The sequence below is a fragment of the Cryptotermes secundus genome, unplaced genomic scaffold (genome assembly GCF_002891405.2).
Source record: "Cryptotermes secundus unplaced genomic scaffold, Csec_1.0 scaffold678, whole genome shotgun sequence".
Lineage (NCBI taxonomy): Eukaryota > Metazoa > Arthropoda > Insecta > Blattodea > Kalotermitidae > Cryptotermes > Cryptotermes secundus.
The window spans coordinates 525,631-546,637 of record NW_019742973.1 but is presented as its reverse complement, the minus strand read 5'-3'; the positions used below and the strand labels follow the sequence as shown (position 1 = coordinate 546,637).

The window sequence follows — 21,007 nt, the reverse complement described above, 5'->3', positions numbered from 1 at the left end:
ACGCCGTCTATCATCAATTTTCACGTGATAATATGCTATACTACATTTCAGATTTCCGCACAACGGAGGTTATGCAATGGTGTATTAAAACAGGCCACGACCATTTCCTTCCCAGTAAGTTTATTCTTACACATTCCTATATAACTTATACGTACTAGCTGTACTCACCCTTGCAGGCAAGGTCATGCAACCCTCTATGCTCCAGCACTGCGGTCTCAAAGCGCGCCTGCAGTCCAGTAGCAGCGGTCTCCAGCGACTGGAACAACACAAATTATGAACGGAAACGTAAAGGACCTCTTGCATGAGGCACAGTGTACGTCACACTTACCGGCACTTACCGAATCTCTCTGAGCATCCTGCAGCTTTTTCAAACAGCGATCCATCGTCTCTTCCTGCAACCTGCAACAAAACTTCAAATATCATCTACTGCTCCTTCTCAAACTAACTTCATGCAGTTGTGTAGCTTCTCAAGAACTTCCCAATATTCACGGGTTCACAAGAGCCCTTCACTGGTCCCCATCCTGAGCCAGATCAATCCAGTCCAAACCACCCCATCCTATCTCTCATAGACTCTGAGTTGAGTCGGCTGAAAGTTGGAGTTGTGAGGAGTGAGAAGCTGGTAACGAAGGTCGAGTACAGTTGAAACCGCAGAGGAAGGAGAACATCCGGCGTTGAAAGCCGCTACCAAGCAACGGCTAGTGAAGACAGAATGCTTTATGTGTGCTGTAGTTACAGTGACATTGTGAGTGTATAAGTGAGACTGTCGTAGTTACGAAGGAGTCAATAATAGGTCACAAATGGAAGCAAAAGAAATGTAATGGACATAACATGTTTATCTGTGTGTACCACTGGGTAGCAATGGAAATATCCCAGTTCACCTTCGGCCAAAAAGTTTAAGGGTATGTTTACCGCGCTGTGGGATTCTCAAGGAGTACTGTTAGTCCATTTTCAGAAGCGTGCTGAAGATGTGAAGTTCTGTTGAAGCTTCGGGAAGCAATTCGCAGAAAACGTCCTGGCCAACTGGCAAGAGCGGCACTGCTTATCATGACAATGCCAGACCCATACAGCCCGAGCAACTACAGTGGGAACTTCATGAACATCAGCCCCACAGCGCAGACTTCGTCCCCAATGAGTTCCGTCTATCTGATCCGCTAAAAAACCACCCTGCTGGCAAACGTTTTGCTGATGACGAAGAGGTTGATACGGAGGTGAGGAAGTGGCTGAGACAACAGTGAAAAGACTTCTATGATGCGGGTTTCGACGCACCGGTAAAGCGATGGGACAAGTGTATCAAGTGTTGGTGGAGGATATGTCGAGAAATAAACGTTTCTTTTTCCCAGGCTCGAATATCACATGCTTTTGTTTTATATCCATTTGTGAACCATTTACTGACTTTCCCTCATATCTGCAGTTACGTTCTGTAAGTGTTCAGTAAATTCGATTACCAATCCAAACCTAGACACTCAGTCACGTGACGATATTAAAATCGACGTGAAACAAACAGGACGTGAGAATGCGACGTGGATTCATGGAGCTCAGGATTCGATGAAGCTGTGAACCTATAAGTACAGGGAATATGCTACCTGATTCGTCTGTCCTCTAGCTGTCGGATGAACTGCACTTCACTCGGTGTCAGGAAGAGCAGCGCGGCACCAGCGCTCCCCACTCTGGCAGTGCGCCCCACGCGGTGGACATAGTCTGCGGCAGAGGAGGGTGCTGTGAACTGCACTATCCAGTCCACATGGGGCAGGTCTAGCCCCCTCGCGGCCACGTCCTGCAAACAGAAATCTCTGTCAGCAACCAACTTGTTCTCAAAGTCGCGACCGGCAGTCAGACCATACAAAGCCTTCAATGGTAGCATGTAGGTCCGTTGCTAAATAATGATCTGTATACAAGGGTCGTTGCTAGGTAATGGCTGCAACACATTCTTAACACGCAACAATGGAGCTGTTGGGAGATGTGCTTTCTGTGCTGTACGTGATGAGATGTTACAAGCAGGACAAGTCTAGAGTTTAGTCAGTTGTGAGACAGTCGCCTGCCAGTAAGAACGTTAGCATAGGAAGTAAAGATCGGTGGTGTTGAAAGCCGTTACCAGGCGACAACCGGAGAAGATACAGCAGACTGAGAAAACTTAGTGCGTGCTGGGAGCGTGAATTACTGATATCACTACAGTCACTTATAATTACGATCTGTAAGTGTTCAATAAACCCAATCTATAGTCTCTATAGTGACTCATACACGTGGCATTATTAAACGTTCATAAAATTCATTCAGTCTGTGGCAATCTGTGAAAGGTTCCATTGTCAGGTACATGACGCCGTGGAGACTGCATAAGTGCAACAGCATTTTAGAGTACATATTGCCGTCACCTTCAGGGTCAAAAGATACCAGCGAGAAAGCAGGCAGCAAGCAGAGGAGTGTACTCTTGCTTGAACTTCCCCTTGCTGGTTACAGCGCGGTCGCATTTTATGCGCAACCGCAACGCACTTGCCTGGCTTACTCTTGAACCTCGACGTAACGATATAGCAGACCGCCTGGCATCAAACTGCTGTGAGAACAGCAACTCACATGTAGGCCTATTCAACAATGTTGCCAGTGTGTAGAATTTGAGGTTCTCACAGTGGCTTGCCCTATTCCTGGACTCCGAAATCGAGGCGCTATGTCCCTTTGAAGACAGAACTCTTCTACACTGTCGGTACGAAACACCATTTTAACGTCAAATGATAGGATGGATTAATGAATAACGTGGAAAGAAGCGGTGCCGGTCTAATCTGAGGTATCTACACTATCCAGAAATCTGAGGCCGCGCCATAGCTCAAGCGGTTAGTCGCTGGCTTCCCACCGCGGCGGCCCGGGTTCGAGCCTGTGCCTGGGCAAGTGGGATTTGTGGTGGACAAAGTGGCGCTGGGGCAGGTTTTCTCCGAGAACTTCGGTTTCCCCTGTCAATCTTCATTCCGCCAAATTCTCCATCATAATCACCCGGGTTAGGTACAACAGGCCAATCAGTGGCCGACGTGCAGGATGGCCTAAGCTGGACTCCACCCCCACTAAGGGAATCCAGAAATATACCTGGAGGGACTAAGAAAAACTACGACTTCAGTTCGGAGAGCCGCAGTCCAGGGACAGATTTGATCCCGGGACTTCCAGAATACAAAACATCAGCGCATTTAACCAGGCTTCCACTTGACTGTGACGTAGTAGCCTCACAGCTGGGTACAAAGAATGTAGCACTGTTGTCGGAAAGATATAACGCGCTGACGGAATCTTGTCGCAATCGGTGAACATGCCAAGAGCACTGCCTTCTGGGAGGTGATGCCGTGTGCTCAGTTACATTGTTACCAAAATTTCGAAGGAACGCGGTAGCTCCAACTTCAAGGTAAAAGACGGTTCGATGGGGGGAAGTGGAGTAAAGACAGAGGTAGCATGTAAATCCGAAATGTGGATAACGATCTACCAACTACACCCGTCACGTTTCCTGACCTCGAACATGCAGCGCGGGCCCGACGAGACGATATTTCTCTCCGTAAGAATGGCATGGGACCCTCCACTACCTGTGTGACGCGCTAAGTTGTCTGTACCCGGGGGGCTGCTCCCCACAATGACAGAGGGCTGCTACATTTCTGCGGTTTTCCGGCCTGTGGTGTACCCGCCCCCCCCCCCTTCTCATCCCTCCCATTTTGGTAATTTTCACAAACTTCGTCATCAGCCTCACGCAAGCTCACGTCGCACTTTCCGCTCCCTGTTATTGCGGCGTCCGCCCGACTGGACTAACTGTTCAGAACTTAACGACTAATTCGTAAACAACGTCACGCGTGTCTTAACCTTCCCCATGCCAGGCCTCTATGGCGACAATGTGCACTTTCTCTCGTACGTCTCCATGGTAACAAGAGCTGTTCACAGTTTACATAATAATTACTTCCTGTACGCACTATGCTACAAGTCGGAAGGTCGCGGGTTCGATTTCCAATGAGATCGTTTGATTTTTCAACTGACCTAACCCTTCCCGCCGCACTATGGTCCTGGAGTCGACTCAGCCTCTAACAGAAATGAGTACCAGGAATATTCCTGAAGATAAAGGACACCCGGCGCCTAAGGCTAACCTCACTGCCATCTGTGAGCCGACTGTCTAGGAAACGTGGGAGCCTCAACGTCTCACAATCCTATGGGCCTCCACGGCCTGTTAAAATTTTTTAATATACTTTTCTGATGCTTGTATCTTCCAGCATGTTAATCATTTACTGCTTCAAACTCTCCAACGGTGCGTTTCCTACCATTTTCGCAATAAACTAGATGAAACGATATTTCGTTATATGGCGTTCTGTGTTGTCTGTGCAGTGCGATCTGAGTCTTCATACATTAAATCAATTTCAAGCTTCAAAGGCTCAAGTAAGAGGAAGCGAGTCCCACAGGCAGCTTTACGCTGTGACAATGCTACGTGCCTTGGAAGCCGCACTAGCCCAGCGCAACGCTGCCAGTCCCCAAGCGGTAGGCTCATTCCAGAACGAGAGGTAGTGGCCTATTTGAAATAACTGGTTTCCGCGCCGAGAACTGAAACCGGCACCACCCTAACACTAAGTAGGAGTGCCACCCACTCGAACCCGCGGGGTTCCTTTGCATCATGCAAAGACCGGGAATCTGCGGAGTCGCGGGGCGCGGTCGTGGCCTATTTCAATGTAGAGAGGTACGCGTGATAGTGGGCCCCCGCAGCGCTACACGGGTGTAAATTCGTAATTGGGGGGAGGGGGCGCGGACCGCGGGAGACAGCTTGATGTGTGGGGCAGAGGAGAGGTCTGGACAGACAAACCGATCGGGGTAATGTCTCAGCGGGACAGCAAGCACGCGACAGGGCTGCCAACACGCGGCGATCAACAGACAGACCTCTCCGCGAACACGGCAGCCACTTTGGACACCCTTGCAGCAATTTAGAATTACAAACAGTGGGGTGCAGGAATTTCTGAGGCACAACTGTCTGGTAAAAGCTCAATTATTTTAGGCAGGAATCAGATCCCACTGCGCTGCCTCCATCGCATTCACGTGGCGCCGTCCGCATATACACGCAGAACAGCTAACGGATGAACCTAGTTCACAATGACCCGAAGGTTGTCGCGAGTTTCTCAATGGCCGCACACTACAGGAATGACACCTCTGCTAGAAGAAACAGAACCTCCCCCTGCTGGGGATCAGCACTTCAATGTTCCATCCACAGAAAACACATGTTTCTTGGGCTATTTACTTACTTACTTCTTTATTTGTAGTTTAGAACGTTGTCACTAGCTCACAGCATAAAACCACTAGCAACAAAATTAACCCCAAATCAGCACGACACGTCACAAGAGCAATACCAACGGGCAGACAACTACACACAATTCCATTTTGTGCCGTAGAACACTACAGAAATATCAGTTATTGTAAAAGTGCTCAACTGGACACAATTCTGAAAAACAAAGTTTGCTAAAATACGCTACCACGAACTGAGTAAAAGGAACGCTTCTGCCTTCTGGGATATAACGTGTGTAGCCCGTTGAAAGCTAACAGACGTTTCGGAGGAACATGTCGCCTCCATCATTAGGGTAGAAGAATAAGCCAAGCAAGAAACCTGCCTGAAACTCGTCTTGTTGTTCGGCCCTGATGAGAGGCGACACCATCCTCCGAAACGTCGGTCAACTTTCAACAAATTACATTGCGTTGTATCCCCAGAAGACAGAACTCTTCATAATCAAACGTATGTGAGAACCTCAAATCCTTAATAAAAGGAATTCTCATGTTATGTAAGGTTTATATTATGCTTTATTGCTTTTACATAACGATTTTCTATGCAAAACAACAAGCCCATTTTTTTAAAACATGGCATGCAACGAACACATTTACTGAGAAAAATGGATGTTATTGTGACCTCTCACATTTTAACAATTATAACTGGGAACACTAAACAAGAAATAAAAATCTAACATGTTTATTTTCGAAATACGTAAGGAATAAATTAATTTATCAAGCAGTGCCTTACTTCATGAAGCAGTGCCTTCCCATACGAAAGGCAAATAAACACACGCCTCGCAGCCAGCCATGCCGTGCCCAAATTTAACCTGTTCAGTTGCAATTCCCTGCAGCTCAACAATTGCGCACTTCCGGTGAAACCCACATTTCACTGTTAACTGCTTGCTTTTAGCTCTCCATTCGACCACACTGCACTATATTTTTAAAATATTCAACAACATCTTGACGTTCCTATGCGACCAAACAGAAGAGAGACTCAAACACCTGACCTACGGCCACAATAGAGATATCGTATTGCGATTTAATTCGATATTTCTATTCCCACTGAATTTATACGTGACAACTACCAAATAATGCAGTAGCGGTGAGAGACATTCATAATTAAAACTTCTATACAGACACACAAGAATCAAAAGATATTCCTTCACTTACAACGCTGAGTTTGAAAAAAAAATAGAGCATCGAAAAATCGATCGAAGGTTCTACTTAATACATCAACTGATACTCAGAATTCTGATGACGTTTTTGATTTAACTGGCAATATCTTCTACAAGTGTCACTGACTGTATGGCGTGTAATTTTAAGCTTGAAGAAAGCAGTCTTCTGAGATGTGGCGCCGTGTAGCTATTGTGTTAACCGACGTTTCGGAGGAACGTATCGCCTCCATCTTCAGACTGTTGCACCTGCTCACGCTGGTTCGCTCGCGGATTTCTTGTGTTCTACCCTGAAGATGAAGGCGATACGTTCCTCCGAAACATCAGTTAACACAACAGCTACACGGCGCCACATCGCAGAAGACTGCTTTCTTCTTAGTCACCGCCGTGAAAACCTCAAATCTTACACAATTTTAAATTTATTTACATTCGATTTCCTACTTAGCCAAGAGTAAATGTTTAATATGTCACATTGAGGGCCACAAGCAGCGGCCAGCAGAGGAGACGCATGTCTGGAGACAAGGCAAACGTGAGCTTCACCAATGTTATGGAGTTCACGGGGAATGGTACTCCTCCAGGCACTCTGCAACTGGTCAGCTTCACTGGCCGGCCGCCTTATCCCATGGATAGGAGACTGAATATTTCATTGCGTATGTATTTGTCAGTGGCTCGGATTGCAGGCTACGGCGCCAGAATTCATGGCAGATATGCGGTTCTGCTTGCGCATTCGTCTGGCATGTTCCGTCCCTCTACCCTGATTACTGCGCAGTCGTCACAAAAGTTCCCACCTGAGCTATGCCCCTGCAGCTTCATACTTCCCACTCTTACAAGAATATATTTATTTTACACAGGTACCGGTCCCCACCTGGGTTACAGGTCCTCTCCTTGCTAATATTACAGCGTACAGCAGGCCGAAGTTTTTAAGTAGTCGCAAGAGATGTCTCTCCTCCACAGCGTCCAGACCTACTCTGGCGCCGACCCACACTCCTACACAGCGGGTACCGGGTGCTGTAACCCTGAGGGTAAAGCGGCCGAGGCGTGAAGCTGACCACTCGCCTCTATCTAGCGCAGTGGTCAAGAATGGTGGAGCTTTACTTCCACTCCCTCATACGTCTTCATGTCAAGATGCTTGACACCTTTACCTCCACCTTATAACTTAGTCATCTACAGCGACGCCATCTGCTGGAAATGAGAACACAACACAACACGTACAGGAAGAGTAAGGGTGAAATCTTGCAATTCGAGTTACTCATTCGATTAAAAACAAACGACGGTTCATATCGCTCAGGAAATCTCCGCCAAAGCAGCACCTGCACATCGCTTCAACAGCCTCGACTACCGTGCCTACTGGCATTACAGGGGAGCTAGGCAACAGGTGTACAGTTTCATCCATCTGCAGGCATCTTCCCTGCGGCTCCAGCAATGACACTGGCGCCCGCCTCCACGCCCCCTCGTAATATCAGTTATTGCCTCCGCATCAAAACCCCATTTTGTGAAGATCTCTCCCCGCAGACGTTGTCCTCAGGCGCTCCAGGCAAATGCTGCCAAGCGCCTCAAATTAAGTGAGATCTGGGGTTCCCACGGCGGCGAATCTAACCATTACTGTTTTCTCGGGCATGACGCCGTGTAGTCTCGTAGACATATATACTAACGTTTCGGACGACCCTGCCTCCACGTTCTACCCTCAAGGCAGAGACAATAAGTTCATCCGAAATGCTGTTAACTTTGTACCAAGCCATATCCAGAGGACAGTACTGTACATGCCCCAAATATGGCCACAACCGCTTCGTTTACATCTTCCCCGCCTCAGTGTCACTTGTATGTGTGACTCTCGACGGGGTTTTGGAGTGGGTTTATTGACCATTTTAACGTGAGTACACTTAATTATAGTGCCATCGCCAATTTCCACGCTTTACAAATCACTACAGCACACATTATGTCTTCTTAGTCTGCTGTGTCTTCCCCAGTCATTCCTTGGTAACGGCTTCAACAGTGGTGATTCTTCAACTGCACCGACCAAGCCTTCTCTTCACAAATTCCCTTACAAATGACTGTTAGAACTGACTAACTTTTAAACTTGTCTCGGTTATAACACCTCGGAATGGACCGCGTAGAAAACACTGTTCACTGTTGCACCCCAATCGTTTCTGTGAGAACGTACCTGTTTGCGAAGGCGTTACCCAGCAACGGCTGCGTATACTTGCTTATTAAGAATCTGTTCCTTAGCAACGATGTTGTTTCGAGGCCATTACCCAGTAACGGGTCTACCCGCAACATTACGTTTCACAGTCATTCTATTATCTGGGATGTGACGCCGTGTAGTTCACCCCTTGGCTGTCAGCAGTTCACGCTGTATACGTAGCAGTGAATCACAGAAAGACTGGTGAATAATGAGTTAGAAAGAATACTGTCAGTGTTTGCCTGGAGGGACAGAAGAAAACCGCGACAGCCGGCCGTCGAGCCGAGATGCCCATTCGATCGCGAGGTTTCAGTCGCTGAACTGTTCAATGTTCAGAGGGTGGCTATGCAGCCTGAACGCCTCCGGATGTTCGGTCTCTGAACTGTCCAATGTTCAGAACGTGGCTATGTAGCCTGGATGCCTCTGGACGTCCGGTCGCTGAACTGTTCGATGTTCAGAGGGTGGCTACGCAGCCTGAACGCCTCCGGATGTTCGGTCTCTGAACTGTCCAATGTTCAGAGCGTGGTTATGCAGCCTGAACGCCTCCGGATGCTCAGTCGCTGAACTGTTCAATGTTCAGAGGGTGGCTATGCAGCCTGAACGCTTCTGACCATTCGAACAGACTAGTTTCAGTAATTTTCTGAACGCGTTTTGATAATGCCCTAGAATGACTCCTGGCTGTGAAATCTCTTCACCATCTCTATGTCTATACTGGAGTGCAGCTACACGCCCTCTATACACCTGCAGAGTGTAGTGCTTAGGAACTTTAATGACAGATGTAGGCAAACAGTTCACAAAGCCTGCGGCCTGAACCTGTAGGCCAGACAGGAAATGTGCAGACATAAACTCAATACAGTTCTCTGTTTATAAGAGCATGGTGGACCTCAAGTCATGGAATAAGGTGCAGGCAAAGCCGCCCTGTGTCTATGCACCATGTGATCAATGTGTACAGCAGCATTCTCATCATCAGCTGGGTCCTACAGATGCCAACAGTATAATGTTACTTCAGACCCGTGTTCAGCAGTCCTGTACATGTTGCTGTTTACTGGTGTGCTGATGGCTACAGAACAGTATAAACCCTATATTGACAAACCAACACGTCTCAGTGAACGCTTTAATCAGGGCCACAAGTGTGACCTCATGCACATTGTTTTAGTGATTGCTAGTTTATTTAAAAACAGTGTCAGGAATGCCCTGCGTAAGATTTCACAACACGCTGTTCCACTTTACCATGAGTTCTCAGCCTCCAACTCAACCCTCATACTGGAGGACCACCTCTCTTCAGGTGCCCTAGACTGCTTCAAGGGTAGGGTCTATGGCAAGTTGCTGTGAACATGATAATGTACCTTCAGGTTCCATAAAAGTTTAGACATTCTTCACTGGCTGAACGCATAAGCCTGCACTGACAGAGGTCTCTGTATACATTAGAATACAGTGAACAATATGTATAGTACATATGGTGTACATTTGCTATATAACTCCTTGGTCCACAGTGTGAAAGTTAACATCAAATCAGAACGACCAACCCCTCCTGTCATCGAAGTGGTGGCCCCATGCCAAAGACTGCGGAGAGAAGCGAACAAAAATGCGGTCATGGGTCCCCATGGGGCCCAACACCAGGAGTAAACATGCTGGCACTGCCTGCTTCATTGTGAAGTGGGGATGTCATGACTCCTTGGCCACCCACAGGGGGGTCTCACATGGGGCCACTGTTCCATAAAAGACAAAGGTTCCTGTCCTTAATAAAGCACCAGGGAGTGAAGATGCAACTCCACATATTTTTAATCTGAGCACCAGATGGCAGCCTCATGCCCTGGCCACATTAGCCCCTAGTACCTGTTGGTTAGGAGGCTGTGTGGCTCTCAGAGCTGCTCCAGATGTTGTGTTGCCCCTGCTCAGAATCCACCCCAGGTTCCTGCCCGTACCCTAGCTGCTATACCAACAGAGCCAACTCAGCTCAGGACAGTTTCAGTGTCACCATGGCAACTGAACACAAAATGTTACCCTTCATTTTACATGCCACAATACTGATGAAAGATATATGAATGCAAAAATTGTCTTCCATGGCACAGTCTGCACATCAAAATTGCCACACTTACTCGCAAATGTGGCCACACAGGTGTAACTAGTGACACAGACACACACTCGGTAGCATACCAATGTTTCTGAGGTCTGTGTGCTGGATAAGGGTTTCGGTGCCCCTAAACAATTATACCACACCCCCTTATCCCAGCTAATACTGATCACCCACACAACCGTTATCAATAATTTCAACTGTCAAAAACTGTTTTAATAATTTTGTTTAACAAAGATCACAATGACCTGGAAATACAAAGTGGTGTAATTAATATTATTAGGTGCACGTGTAATTACAGCAAGAAGGGACAGAGGCATGGGTGCCAGCAGGGGTGGGGGATAGAACAGGCATCTGCCCCCAAACCTCCTGAATTTTTGTGAAGAAATCAAACTGAAGAGAAAAAGAAAATATACTATAAATTAATATTAAAAATTAAAAGTATTTTTAAAAATGTATCTCTCTCTGGGATATTCCAAGGCTATCAACAGAATTAGCCTTCAGTGGCTGAAACATATGTTTGTATGAAAATTTTCTGCTTCTATGAATAAACTGACCGAGTTTTACAAAGCTTGGTATGAATGTTATGCCATTAGAGGCCGTGTCAGGATTAGTTTTTTATTCCCTACAATCAGTAAGAACAACGTGCCAGACCCTCAAACATTTGAGGTGGAAGCTATATTAGTGATACTTCTTCATGTGTGGTGCCCATATGGTGCATGGTAATGGGTGTTCAAAAATGTGCAACTTCGGTGGAAATAATTTTTCTGCACAATGCAAAATAACCACACAACAACCAAGTGAAAATTCTCATTAGGGTTCGGTTTGATGGCAATAACAAACAAACCACTAAGGCTAGGAATGTGAAATCTGGTATGGAAATACTCATATATAAAAAATATACATACACATTATGAATGAAATATTGGTTGTGGGCCAACAAACATGAACACTGATGGTACAGAACTTTAAGGTTATGTCTATGAAACTTCATATACAAAGAACTCGAACTCAAGGAATAAGTTCTTCAGAAAAATAAAATAAAATGATTTTGATACATAGCAACAGACCTGTAGGATTATAAACTTGTGCAACAGGAAGGAGACTTTGTGAATTGTGCTTGCAGTTTCTTTCAATGTCAATATCATTACCTCTCATTTAAATTGTGGCCTAAACTCTATGCCACTGGGAGATCCAAAATCCCCTCTTTTAGAATGACAACATTTTAACTGCTTCTTCTTTAATCCTCTTAAGTCTAAATATCATCCTACAGGCCATAAAAATTGTACTGAAATACAGCAATTGTACTCACTGTGCAGAGGAGAACCCCTGAGTCAGCGGCTCGAAACGTCTTAAACACATCCGTTCGTTCCTAGAACAGACACATACTAATGTCACTACATGTATGGCACTGTAAACAGTCTGCAAGCCTCTCATCCTGCTGAACGTACCTTCTGGGTCATGTTGCCATGCAGTTTGAAAAACTCAACATTCACTTGCGCAGACCCACCCAACACTCGCGCCAGCAGCTCAGTGTGGAAGTCGACCATGTCCTGTGTTGCACAGAATATCAGCATCTTGCGCTTATCGCTCATCTCACATTTCCAGATGACGAAGGCTGATAATGTCACCAGTCGAAGTTTGGCTGGTGTTACAACATAGAATTGGGTCAGGCTCTGTGGGATCACCAGATGACTCACTAGGGACTCGTCGCAGGCAGCGTCGATAAACACTGGAGACTGCAATGCCAAACCTGCGAGCTTCTTCACAGAACTTGTCAACGTTGCAGAGAGCAGCACTGTCTGCCGATCGCCCTGCCGCTGCAAATCAAGTGTCTTGATGAAGCTGAAATGTAAACTCAAGTGTCAGAGTCACCTCCTGGTATGACTGCATAATCACCACAACATAGCCGCAACTATATACACACCTGGCAACGTCCTTCTCGTAACCCATGTCAAGCAACCTGTCTGCTTCGTCCACAACAAGCCAGCCAACCTTGTCGAACTGCAGTGACTTTGTGTGTTGAACATGGTCCAAAAGGCGTCCAGGTGTGCCAACTAACACTGTGATACCTTTCCTCAGGCGAGCTTTCTCTGCTTTACGCTTTTCCCCACCAACAAGGTATCCAGGCACAAGCCATGTGAATGGCTTCCAACAAACCAAACATATAAGTTACCCTACCTCGGTCATATCAACCAATAATAACATCTATTTAAAAATTATGGCACAGAATAACTAACAATGCATTCCTTCAACATATTCCTAACCATAAGCACTTACCTTGACCAGTTTGACAAACCACTCATATGTCTGCAGTGCTAGCTCCCTCGTTGGTACCACCACAACCGCCTGAACTCCATCTGCCCTTGATATTTTGGGTCTCACCACCTGCAAAGCCTCCACAATTGGCAGTGCATATGCCAATGTTTTGCCACTTCCCGTCTGTGACCTGATCAAAGCATCTTTTCCCGACAGTACCACAGGTAGAGCCTTCTCCTGAACGGTCGTTAGCTTGTGCAAGCCCAGGTTCAGGTCCAGGTTTGATATCTGTGACAGAGCACGCTTGTGACTACATCCACCCTACACTTTGACAAGCCTGATATTTTCTTTTACCCGCTTATAGGACTGTTTAGCACAGGAGCAAGACACAAATCTCAATTTTGCAATAAGTATGAACTTGCTCCCTTGTCCTACAGGAAGCATATAGACAGAGGCTGTCTGAGAACAGGACCCAGGTGGAAACGCTTGATGCTAGAGAAAACTTCATAATGAGGAAAATCAACATTTGTATTCTTAATGTTATATTTTAGCGTCCTGTTGCACTGATTTATGTCCATGATTTATTCCAGCCGTCTTACAGTGCATACACTCATCCACTTCACTCTTCACTCCTGCACTACATGTTTCGGCACAAAGGTGCCATCTTCAGGTGCTTTTCGATTTACGTTAAACTACTTCACTGCATGCCTTGCTTTTTTCATACTAAAATAACTAAAATATATGTTCATCATATATATTGATAAATATTAAATATTAAAAATATTAAAACTGTTCAGGATTTTTTATCCCTACGTCGCATCTCAATACGCGAGTCACACCTATCCTCTTCTATCGGAGCACTCTTCCTACTTTCGTGTGTGTATTGTGCTTTGTGTTGTGTCTTGCTCCTGTGACTGCGTGTGTTATACTGCTGGGCCTGTTGGGTATGTGTGTGCAAGGCATGCAGTGAAGTAGTTTAACGTGAATCAAAAAGCACCTGAAGATGGCACCTTTGTGCCGAAACATGTAGTGCAGGAGTGAAGAGTGAAGTGGATGAGTGTATGCACTGTAAGACGGCTGGAATAAATCATGGACATTTGTATTCTTTGCAAAATATAATCAGGACAACCAACTTAAAGGGGGTGAGAGGGGTTGGGCATGAAGCAAACACAGAATACTTAGGAAAAACATACACAACTTTTGGCCAAAAAGCCCAAAAGAGAGAGGGGCCATTTCAAGACCTAGGTATACATGGGAGGCTAATATAAAACAGATGCACTAGAAGATGGTGAAATAAATCATGGACTTAAATCAGTGCAACAGGACGCTAAAATATAATATTATAAAACAGATATTCAAGAAACAGGATGCAAGGGTGGGGACTGTACTTGCTTGGCTGAGGTTAGGGACCAGCAGTGGACTATTGCAAACAGTGCTGAACCTTTGGATTCCATGTGGGCAGAAGCGAATTTCTTGATCAACCATGTGACTGTTAGGTTCTCAAGAAGTGCTCTGCTCCATGGACTTTGATTTTTACATATAGGTCTAATTTAATCCTGATGTCTACACACACACACACACACACACAAATACCTTTCAAGTCCACTGACAGATTCTGATTAAATTAAATTTAAAGCACTTCTGATACATAAATGTTACCTACCATATGTCACTTTCATTAAGTTTGATTCATTTTTCATGAGAGCCTAATTATATTTTTGGGTAAAAGTTGCTAAGCATTGACCTGAAGGAAAAATGTCTTGCTGAAACAGATCACATTACAACACCTACACAAAATCCAGGATTCTGAAGACAACACTAGTATAACACGTGCACAGCCATGACTCCAGAAATACAACTTAATCAAGTTCACTCATCTAGTCTCACAGGAAGCTTCTCATAAAGATACTTATACACGATACCAGAAGCACCCATTCTTTGACTAGGATATGGTCATGCCACAGCTCAAGTGGTTAGTCACTGGATTCCCACCGTGACAGCCCGGGTTTGATCCCGGGTCTGGTCAAATGGGATTTGTGGTAGACAAAGTGGTGCTGGGGCAGGTTTTCTCCAAGTACTTCAGTTTCCCCTGACAATCTTCATTCCACCAAATTCTCCATCATCATAATCATCCAGGGCAGGTACAATAGGCCAATCAGTGGCTGACGTGCCGAGTGAACCCAGGTGGAGTCCAACCCCCACTAAGTGAATTTACATTTTTTTTAAATTGCTTAGGATATGGTTCCTCTCCTTGTCAGTGCCACAATATACGAGTATAGTAGCTAAAGCTACAAAGAAGGCACAATACTCAAATTAAGAAACTGCAATAATTAGAAAGAAAGTCTGGGAATGAGGGTTCGAATGATATCCAAAAACACTACCACAACACTTGCACATCGCTTGCCGTTCATACTGGCATGACTAGGCAGTGAATTTCAGAGTATCTTTGGGTGTTCTCAGTTAGAGCCCTGGCAGGAAACAGGAATCACAACAGTTACATCTTTTACATATTAGATTAGAATGTTAAGATGAAAGAACACAAGCAGTACATTTTCTAATTCTATCTCTGCACCTCACAGTAGATTTTTCACCTGTGGTGACTAGGTGACTAAGGGATAATGTTTCCACCATATCCTTTCTTCATCAACAATTTTATGCAATTCAGTTTTTAACTGACTATTGTGTGATGTCTGTACATTTTAAGATACAAGATTTCTCCACCTCTTCAAATCCCAGCTCTCTCTACAGAATTGTACTTTCAGAATGCAATAAAGCAGACCACTCACCATGAAGGGATGTATTGGCAGGTCTCTGAAATTCTGTGAAGAGAAGACAGGCTCTGATACTGGCTTCACGACATGGTGAGCAAATACAGGGATGTCTGGATTGTTTACAAACAGTGAGGAAATGCAGCCTTGTGGCTTGCAATCTGGGCCCTCTTCAGCTGTTTCTTCAGTTACAGACTGCTCCTGCCTCTCTGAAGTGACAGCAGGCTCCACGTGCCTCCTCCTCTTCCTCTTCTCTCCCTGTTAGTTTCCCGTTCATCAGAAATAAATCCTCAACTCAACACTGTCATACTGAAGGGTGATAAGAATATTAAACAACTTAACTTACTTATTTACTCATGGAGCTGAACCCTTCTGGAGGAGCCGCCAATTCTGCAGCTACTCAAGAATTTCCCAGCATTCTATGGAAACCGAAGGTTCATTACCATGTTCACAAGAGCCCTCCACTGGTCCCTATCCTGGGCCAGATCAATCCAATCCATAACATCCCATCCTATCTCTCTAAGATCCCTTTTAATATTGTCCACCCACCTACGCCTTGGTCTCCCTAGTGGGCTCTTTCCTTCTGGCTTTCCCACCAATATCCTATATGCATTCCTTGTCTCCCCCATTCGTGCTACATGCCCTGCTCACCTCATCCTCCTTGACTTGATCATTCTAATTATACTTGGAGAAGAGTACAAGTTATGAAGCTCCTCATTATGCAGTTTTCTCCAACCTCCTGTGACTTCATCTCTCTTCGGTTCAAATATTCTCCTCAACACCCTGTTCTCAAACACCCTCAGTCTATGTTCCTCTCTTAATATCAGAGACCAAGTATTAAAGAACTTAACAACTCTGAACTTCATTCAGGTAAAATGGACAAATGGACATAATGCTCCATACATTCTTAACTGTGATACTTCCTAGACACTCAGGCCACGGGATAGGAGGCTGGGCAGTATAAATGGAGGAGGCAAAGAGATGAATTCCTCCTCCCCACACAAATCACATCCCAGTCATCCAGCCACCATTTTATTGGCTGAAATATCCGAGCTCACAATCAGTGTTAGGTACATAACAAACTAAGTATAAGTTCTGTGAGTCACATAACAATGAATGTTCAAACCATGGACTTCTAGGTTGTGACACTGTGGCCCTGAGGTCAACTCAGCCCCTAACAGAAATGAGTACCAGGAATCTTCCTGGGGGTAAAGGACAGCTGGTTCATAAGGCTGACAACCTTTCCACCATCTGTGAGCCGACTGTCTAGAAAATGTGGGAGCCTCGGCAACTCGTGAACTTATGGGCCTTCAGAGCCTGTTAAAAAGAGGGCAAAAAAAAATAAAGCTATCCCTGTAACAGGCCGTGAAGGCCCATATGGTTGTGAGATGTTGAGGGTCCCACATTTTCTAGACAATCGGCTCAAAAATGGCGGTAAGGTTGTCAGCCTTACACACCGGCTCCCCTTACCCCCAAGGAAAATTATTTAATCAATTCCTGGTACTTATTTTTGTTAGAGGCTGAGTCAACCCCAGGGCCATAGTATGGCCGGAAGGATTAGGTCATTTGAAAAAATCCAATGACCTCATCAGGACTTGAACCCACGACCTTCCAGCTTGTAGTATAGTGCCTCAACCAACTACACTACCGTGTGCCCCGTTACAGGGATAGCCTCACCTTTTTTATATCGACTGCTCAAGAAAGTGCATGCCCAGTGAATCCCAAAGACATTAACATCTGACCAGAAGATGCAGTGTGTTTGCTGTCTGCCAAACGTTTGAACCAGCTCAAACTGGAGGGAAACCCATTTCTAGAGTGCATGCTGGCCTGTGACAAGACTTGAGTGCACTTCTTCAGTCAAAGTCAAAGTGTTCCAGCATGGAATGGCATCACAAGGGATCTCCACAAGAGACAGCTGTGAGCTAGCAAAACTCACGCCAAGTGTGTTCTGGGATTCATGTTGAGTTTCATCCTCATGGGGTAATAATTACTGCACAGTACTGCTTCGTAATGATGTGCACCAAATGATTCAGAAGAAAACACCTGGAAAACTGTCCAAGGTGACTCTACTGCGTTATAACATTCATCCACATATGGCAAATTCGGCAACAACAATAACTGGGCTACATGGAATGAATCTCTTATAAAGGAATGGACTTGGAAATCATAAACCATCCTCCTTACAGCCCTGACCTGGCCCCCAGTGATTTTAATTTATTTTGACCAACGAAGGCGCACCCAGGTGGACAGAAATTTCAAACTGATAATAAAATCAAATTTGGTATCTTGAACTGGCTACACAGTCAGGATAAACTTTTTATGCTGCTGGCATCTGTAACTTGCCAGGACAACAGAAACCATGTGTTATTGTAAAAGGAGAATATCTTGAAAAGGAGCCAGAGTTTAGCATCTGTGGCATGTATATTCTCTTTGTCAAAATAAAAAATTTTCAGGTCAACCTTGAACTACCCTGGTGTCACTACTAGTTGTAGACCAAGTCAGTTTTGAGTTTTATTTCTTTGTCAGCCATGAATAACCAGTGTTCCTGACTCTATCATTAATGTGATGAGCATCCATCTGGAATCATACAAGTTCTAGCTGAAGCTTCACTCGTCTGCTTTACATGCGAATTCACTCATTTTTACATACAGAAAATTCACTCAACATCTCTCCCCCTCCTTCAACCACACCTCACAAAATACTGGTTTTTCATTCATGTACTGTGCATGCTGTTCGACATCTGAACTCATTCATTTGAAGACAATAATACCTTACAAACCATTCTTCTTATCTGCAGCCTTCACTGAATAAACATAAAGTTCAGCACTTTAGGCTACATGATATTGACATAACACATTACAATATCAAAAGGCTAATGTCATGAACTGGATACTAGCGTACACCACATTATGAACAATAACGGTTTATGGAAGAAATCCTCGTTATTAGTGACAAAAGATATGTAAAACCACACAGGCACACACCTAAATAACTTCTCAACTGTTTTTGGTATTTCGCAAATATATTTGTACAAATTATTCAGATGTACTGCCACACAAAATTCTTTCCATGTGATACTCACTTCCACTGTGTGTTTGGGTTATCAATTCACCATCATCAGCTGAAAATTATGAATAAATTAATACAAACCCATTATAACTTTAAATCGCTTTGTAAATTTATATTATAAATTAGATCAGTCTTGTAACTGTACAGAAATATAACTGAAATAATTAAGAAATTATATATAATTATCCTGCAATTCCTAATTATAAGAACAGACATACATCTCCAATTTCTCCTTACTTGTGCAATGGCCTGATTAATAAAGACTACGTAACATCTCTTTTTACCAGCAACGGTACATACGTGTTATGGTGCTTCCATCATTTTAATGCCCAATAACATACATCTATTATCAACCAGAAATTTTGTATTGATTTCAGTTACATTTCTATACAATTACAAGGCAGATCTGACTTGCGAATAAATTTATAAAGTGACTGTTGCTTACAGTTTTAATGCTTTTATATTAATGTATTTATGATTACTATCTGCTGATGGTCAATTCATGACTGAAACATGTAGTGGAACCGACTGTGTCTTATGGAACAGATTGTGTGATGATATACCATAATCATTTGCATGCTTCACACACACAGGATGCCAAAGTGCAAGAATCCGAACATACTTAAGAAAGAAGAATTCTTTCTTCTAGGATACAACGTCATATAGTCCACTGAAAGTCAACAGACATGAAGCAAGAAGCTGCTTGATACCTGCCTCATGCTGGTTTCTTGATTTGCTTATTCTTCGACCCTTGAGACATGTTCCTCTGAAACGTCAGGTTGACTTTCAAGGGACTGCAGGGCGTTATACAGCCCAGAACTATTCACAGACTCCTCTGTCAGAACCTCAAATTCAACATAAGAAAGTTCTGGGAACACATGTCCTGTACACAGTGATGTTTTGCATTGAACTGCATTAAATACTGCGTTACTTTCATTGCCTAGCTAGTTTTGTCACCTCTTAATTGTAATCTTCTGGCGTGTGTAATATGTATTGTAATTCTAAAAATTATGTTGGTCTTACAAACAGTGATAAATGTGGATATCAGCCTATTAAACGGGGCGATTGTTAGGTTAAGTTAGATGAAATTAATCAGGCTATTATTTCAAACATGCACACTTACCCTACGCAAATCATCCGGTTTTACTGGGGAAGAGTTAATGTTCAAAGATATATCAATCGCATTATCTTCTGCCATTGTCATTTTATGGCATAATTCTTTTCATAAAACATTATTCACAAAACTAAACACAAAACGTGCTCAATAGTATACAATGCTGCCAACACAGATATCCTGCATACATCTGTTATAGTATAATATTCTCTTCACAGTCACAACGATACAAGTTAAACTTAGTAGTCAATATTAATAATGAATTATAAACGTAAGTTATAAATTGAAAGTTACTTCTCTGTGAAAACGTAATTTCGCTTAATCACAAAGAGAACACGAATGTTGACAATGATACCACACGAACGAGGAGAAAATATTAGCGCCAATTTAAAATGATTATTGCAATTAATCGAAATAATTGACAGTAGAGCGTGAGAGCAGCCGCGAATATGTTATGATGTTTATGTTCTGTGTCAATTTTTGGTTTTTATTGTCTTTTAAGAATATTTAATGCTTCGAATAGTAAATGAATATGCCTTATAACGTGCATGTGCTGGAAGTCTCTTGGGGCCAAGATGTAATATTCAAGGTACGTGATTTCTTTTTATAGATTTCTCTCGTAGGCTACCTTCGTGCATTGACCTTCATACGTTCTTAACATTAAGGAGCTTGTACCAGTCAGTTTTTACGATATAGTGATATTAAACCATAATTCCGCTTATCGAGAAGCAGTTATATGCAGTAGTATATGTAATTAAAATTTTGGAACCTACTTAGAAGGTAAAGTTGTCCCTGAGCTTAACTAATTACGTCGTACGCCATGAAGGCGTGTGGGGGAGTGGATATATAGACCCACGGTAAGCATTAGTAAAATTTAACGAAGTGAGATGGCGGCACCTATGGCACATAGATTACGTAATTAAATAAAACGTACAAAATGCAAAGAAATCGTATCTGAGAGAACCATAGTATTGAAATCGAGCTGCGTAACAAACCGGTAAAAATCTGGCATCCATTTGGGAGATATACAATCGAACCCCTGTGCATGATTAATTATCTTAACGGTGATTATGGTTTATTCCTCAGTTGCTCTAGTATCTAAATAGGCCAAAGCCA

The 21,007-nt window shown here is 44.0% G+C and overlaps 1 protein-coding gene across 1 annotated transcript in view; it reads right to left on the bottom strand.

Annotated features, from left to right (window-relative positions):
• The window catches only part of LOC111873649 (probable ATP-dependent RNA helicase DDX31), a 29,221-nt gene extending 9,029 nt beyond the window's left edge, over window positions 1-20,192 (bottom strand). Inside the window, exons 1-9 of the mRNA XM_023868557.2 lie at window positions 19,901-20,192; window positions 15,727-15,966; window positions 12,962-13,228; window positions 12,609-12,829; window positions 12,133-12,526; window positions 11,994-12,053; window positions 1,584-1,774; window positions 339-399; window positions 169-256 (exon numbers count right to left, since the gene is read on the bottom strand). Coding sequence (XP_023724325.1) covers window positions 169-256; window positions 339-399; window positions 1,584-1,774; window positions 11,994-12,053; window positions 12,133-12,526; window positions 12,609-12,829; window positions 12,962-13,228; window positions 15,727-15,966; window positions 19,901-19,981 — 1,603 coding nt within the window. The 5' untranslated portion in view covers window positions 19,982-20,192. The remainder of the gene's footprint in view (window positions 1-168; window positions 257-338; window positions 400-1,583; window positions 1,775-11,993; window positions 12,054-12,132; window positions 12,527-12,608; window positions 12,830-12,961; window positions 13,229-15,726; window positions 15,967-19,900) is intronic.
• Between the last annotated feature and the right edge of the window lie 815 nt (window positions 20,193-21,007).